Below are 5,110 nucleotides of genomic sequence, written 5' to 3' on the forward strand. Positions count from 1 at the left end.
ATTCCTTTACATACATCCTAAAATTGTAGTAAGTATAAACATTGTTTACATTGGTTGCTTGCCCCCCTAGCTAAACCAAATAACCCCAAATTCAAAACTATGTGAAAAAGTAGTGTAGGTGTAGTAGTCGAGTGCGGACGACGGAAAGGGTAAAGCAAAGAGGGACCAAACAACTCTAACTCTAACAATGAACAACTATCTCTCCCTGGTTGTCGGGATCATGGGAGGAAACAACTTTGTTCTTCGTCCATTTCAAAGACAGTGGCAACACCAATGAGTTAGATGCGACTTATTTAATTCTCATCTAGATGATCAATTCCTTTACATCCTTAATCTCTAATAAAAGAATGTGATTTGAATTTGAAGAGACCAATTCCTTTACATCCTAAAATTGTAAGTATAAACATTGTTTACATTGGTTCCTCGTCCCCCCAACTAAACCAAATATAACCCCAAATTCAAAACTATGTGAAAAAAGTAGCGTTGTAGTAGATTACATGAGCTACGATACGTATACAAAACATATACGTCGTTGAATCTTGGTCACGTCTCCGAGCCTCCGGTACGTGATAACACGTAATTAACTACAGATAACCGGAGTCCGGCGACGTGCTAAACACCGGCTTGTCCTTGTCGACGACGGTGGCGACCACGGTGGCGCTGCTGCTCTTCCGGCGCGGCTTGGCCTCCGCGAGCATGGTCACCACGTCGCGCATGGTCGGCCTGTCCTTGGGGGACTTGGCCGTGCACAGGACCGCGATCCGCAGCACCAGCAGCATCTCCTCCCGGACGTGGTCGACGCGCCCCCCGACGCCGGCGTCGAGCAGCTCCTCCACGCCGGTGTTGGTGCGCAGCCGCTCCCTGATCCACCCGACGATGTCGATGTTGCTCTCGCCGTACTCCGGCTCGATGGGCCGCCGCCCCGTGAGCAGCTCCATGAGCACCACTCCGAAGCTGTAGATGTCGCTCTTCTGGTCAACCTTCAGAGTGTACCCGTACTCCGGCGCGATGTAGCCATAGGAGCCGGCGACGACGGAGACGGTCTCGTTGGGCCGCGCCATGACGCGAGCCAGCCCAAAGTCGGCGATCTTGGCCTCCATGTTTGGGTCCAGGAGCACGTTGCTGGACTTGACGTCGCGGTGGATCACCGCCGGCCGGCAGTCGTGGTGCAGGTAGGCGAGCCCGGCGGCGACGCCCGCCGCCACGTTGTACCGGGACACCCAGTCCACCAGCTGCTTCCCCTTCCCTCGCCCGTGCAGCGCCTCCCACAGGCTGCCGTTCACCATGTACTCGTACAGCACCATCGTGTCGACGTCGTTGCTCACGTACCCCAGCATGCGCACCACGTTCCGGTGTCGGAGCCGGCCGAGGAGCTTTACCTCCGCGGCAAACTCGCCTCCTGCCGCCGACTCCACGTCCACCGTGCCCTCCTGATCGGGGCATCCCGCCGCGCGCCACAGCTTCTTCACAGCGACCACGGCGTGGTGGCGCGGCATCTCGGCACGGTACACCACCCCCATGCCGCCCATGCCGACGATGTTGTCCTCCTTGATGCAGGCGAGTACCTCTGCGCTGGTGAAACTCAGCCGCTGGAATGCCGTGAGTCGCCACGGCCACGAGCCGCTCCCGTCTTCGTCCACGTTGTCGTCGCAGCATCCATGGACGTACCATCGCTGGTACAGCAGTTTGCCAAGGAAGACAGCACCGCAGGCCAGGAGCGCGATCGAGATGCCGATCGCCCACCCGGCGGCAATGTGCTTTACGTGCGAACGCCGGAGGCCCGAGACTTCCGACGACGAAGCCCGCAGAGCGTTGGCTGAGCACGCTGGCAGTACGCCGCCGCAGAGCCCCGGGTTCCCGGCAAGGTCGTCAGGGTTAATTGTCCTCAGCAGCCCCGTTGCCGGCACGGGACCGGTGAGGTTGTTGTACGCCACGCTGAGCATCTCGAGCGCCGGCGAGCTGCCGAAGTTGCTCGGTATCTCGCCGGAGAGGAAATTGTTGGAGAGATCGAGGATGGACAATGTCGGCATCATGGCAACCGCCCCGGGAATTTGGCCGGTGAAGCGGTTGCTTCGAAGGCTCAGCGATACGAGCCGCTGGCACGACGCTAGGCTGGTCGGTATCGCGCCGGAAAGCCGGTTGCTCGATAGGTCGAGGGCGGAGAGTGACCGGCAATCGCCGAGCTCATCAGGTACACCCCCGATCAGCTCGTTGTCCGCGGCGGCGAACGTTTGCAGCGTCGGGATGGAGAGAATGTTTGATGGCAGCGCCGACCGCAGCTGGTTGTGCGAGAGGTCGATGAAGGAGAGCGAAGTCGAGAGCGCCAGGTCGTCTGGGATCTCGCCGGAGAGCTCGTTGCCCGCGAGCTCCAGGCGCTGAAGATGCGGCAGCCGCCCGAGTCCTGCCGGCACTGTGCCGTTAAGCCGGTTGTTGTGCGCGCGCACACGGACCAGCGACGAGCACTTGGTGAGGCTCGCCGGGATCGGGCCCGTGAAGACATTGTTGAACAATATCAGCTTCGTCAGGTTGCCGCTGTCGCAGAGGCCGGCGGGCACCGGCCCGGACAGCGCGTTTGTCGACACGTCGAGCCACTGCAGAGGCTGCGCCGCACCGAGCGACGGCGGCAGAGGGCCGGTGAGGGAGTTGTTCCACAGCTCCAGCACCTCCAGCTTGGGGAGCTCGCCGACGCCGGCCGGGACGCCGCCCTTGAGCCGGTTGCACATGAGGTTCAGCAGCTGCAGGTTGGTGAGCTGTGCCAGCTCTGGCGGGATCGCGCCGGTGAGCGTGTTGTCGGAGAGGTCGAGCATGACGAGGGACGACAGGTTGCCGAGCTCCTTGGGTATCTTGCCGCCGATGTTGTTCTTGTAAAGGAACACCGTGTCGAGCTCCTGCAGCCGGCCGAGCTCCGGCGGGATGGGACCTTCCAGGCCGCCGATCGCCATGTCAAGGTACTGGAGGTTCTTGAGCTTGCCAATTGCTGCCGGGATTGGGCCGGTGAACTCGTTGTAGCCGATGATGATCTGCTCCAATGCCGTGAGCTCGAATAGCTCAACTGGAAGAGCGCCGTTGAGGTTGTTGCCCGAGAGCCCCAAGAACTTGAGCTTCTGGAGCTTGCCGTAGCTCTTGGGGATCGTGCCGGAGAAGAAGCCGCCCCGGACGTCGAGCGTCTCGAGCTCGGTGGCATTGCCGATGTCCGCCGGGAGCGGGCCGACGAAGTTATTGCCCGACGCGTTGAAGTTAGTCAGTGAGGCGCACGCGCCGAGGCCGGCAGGGAACCGGCCGGTGAAGCCGTTGTCACTAACGTCGAACTCGCGGAGCGTCGGGATTGACACCAGCGCCACCGGCAGGTCGCCGACGAACGCGTTGCTCTGAAGGACGATCGAGGTGAGCGCGGTGAGGCCGAGGACGTCTTCCGGGACGGTGCCGCTCAGGTTCATGCCGGCGAGGTTGAGGCCGGTGACCGCGCCCCGGGCGTTGCAGCTCACGCCCTTCCAGCCGCAATGCGGCGCAGAGCCCCACCCGCGGAGCTCCCCCAGCGGGTCCACGAGCGAGGCCCTGATGGCCAGCAGCGCCGCGGCCTCGTCGCCGGCGGCATTGGACACCGCGACGCAGCACAGGAGCGACAGGGAGAAGGACAGGGAGAAGAAGAACCGCGCAGTGCTACTCAGCTCAGTAGCACTCGCCGCCATGCTCGGCTCTCCTCTGCTCCCCTTCCCCTCTCCACTCCTTGCCGCTGCTCAGCTGGTCTCTGCGATGGATGATCACTAGCTACGTACTAGCTGCGTGCCTCCATTGATTGCCTTGGTTTGAAGCAATAGAGAAATGGAGGGAAACTCCCAGGAAAGTATATAAGCGAGTGTGTCTATGATTAGGATGAGATTAAGCCATTATTTTAAGGTCCATGATAACTAATAATGTACTACTCCTTTTTTGACATGAATAAATTAATTAGCAGTGCTTGGTAGCATTGGCGATGCTACTAGGGTGCGTTGGTGGGTGCATGTGTTGTAGTGTTAGGTATACACATGGCTAGTGATTAGTGAGCTTATTAGGTAGCTAGCACAAGAACAGCTCGGCATGAGAGTGTAAAGGTTAGGAGGCGGCATGGACATGGGCTGGAAAATGCTCTTGGAATTATTGGGAGATTGGGGAGACATGGCCCATGTGGTGAAGGGAATGTGGGGAAAAGAAGCCTTTGGTTATTGGAGAGAGGATTTTGTCTTGATGGTTTAAACTAAGCTCAGCTGCAATCATTTCTTGACACACAGAACATGGCGCCCTAAGCCCTAAGATTGATGGGGTTGATTCCCTATTGATTTCTATGTGTTAATTGGTGTGGACAAACTTGATTTTGCAGTTAACAAAGGTTATTCTACTGAAGGAGGATTATGGTATATATGGAATAATGGAAACACCTACTTGTACTGCACTGGATGAACATACTGAATTTCCAGCAAATATGATTAGTGTTAAACATAACAGATGATCTCCTTTTGCCATAAAGTTTGTTCTTAAAAGAGAAAGGGTTTTACAAGCTGAAAAGAAATCATGAACAATCTTGAGCTCATTAATGATTCAGTACAGTTTGGGATTGTCATCTTGAGTGCTATTCTGAACAATCTGAAGTTTACTAATCTAAAGTTTACTAGAGTTGACATGCATGGTTAGCAACAGGATTACTTTAGTGCCAGGTACCCAAAGAGAGGTAGAGGAAGGGTAGCAAGCGTGTTGTGGGTCTTAAACAAATGATTGGTTCTGAAACTAATCCTATCTTGCAGGTTACAAGGGAGCTTTTGTCAGTGATCCCTGACAGAGGCAAATCTACATGGACTGTAAGATTCTGTTCCAGGTTTGATAGATAGCTCATATTTTAGTGTCTAATACCAGGAGTAAAAAGTTACATGAGACTACTTTGTCCTTCTGATTTCATTAGGCTTGACTCTTAGGAAGAATCTTATGCTTAGTGTCTGAACAATAATCCATCATAAGCACTTAAGCAGTGTTTTGTGGCAAAGGCTTAGCACCTGGATACTGAGGAGAGAATTCATAATAAATGCACCATAGCAAAATACACATCGCCCAACATTTACAAAGAAGGTTGTTGGACTGC

At 55.7% G+C, this 5,110-nt stretch overlaps 1 protein-coding gene across 1 annotated transcript; it reads right to left on the reverse strand.

Annotated features, from left to right (window-relative positions):
• Positions 1 to 337: 337 nt before the first annotated feature.
• Positions 338 to 3,837, reverse strand: LOC109765899 (uncharacterized). The gene has a single exon (XM_020324663.4). It carries the CDS (start codon positions 3,687 to 3,689, stop codon positions 585 to 587), a length of 3,105 nt encoding a protein of 1,034 aa, XP_020180252.1. The 5' UTR covers positions 3,690 to 3,837; the 3' UTR covers positions 338 to 584.
• Positions 3,838 to 5,110: the final 1,273 nt, after the last annotated feature.

The sequence above is a fragment of the Aegilops tauschii genome, chromosome 4 (genome assembly GCF_002575655.3).
Source record: "Aegilops tauschii subsp. strangulata cultivar AL8/78 chromosome 4, Aet v6.0, whole genome shotgun sequence".
Lineage (NCBI taxonomy): Eukaryota > Viridiplantae > Streptophyta > Magnoliopsida > Poales > Poaceae > Aegilops > Aegilops tauschii.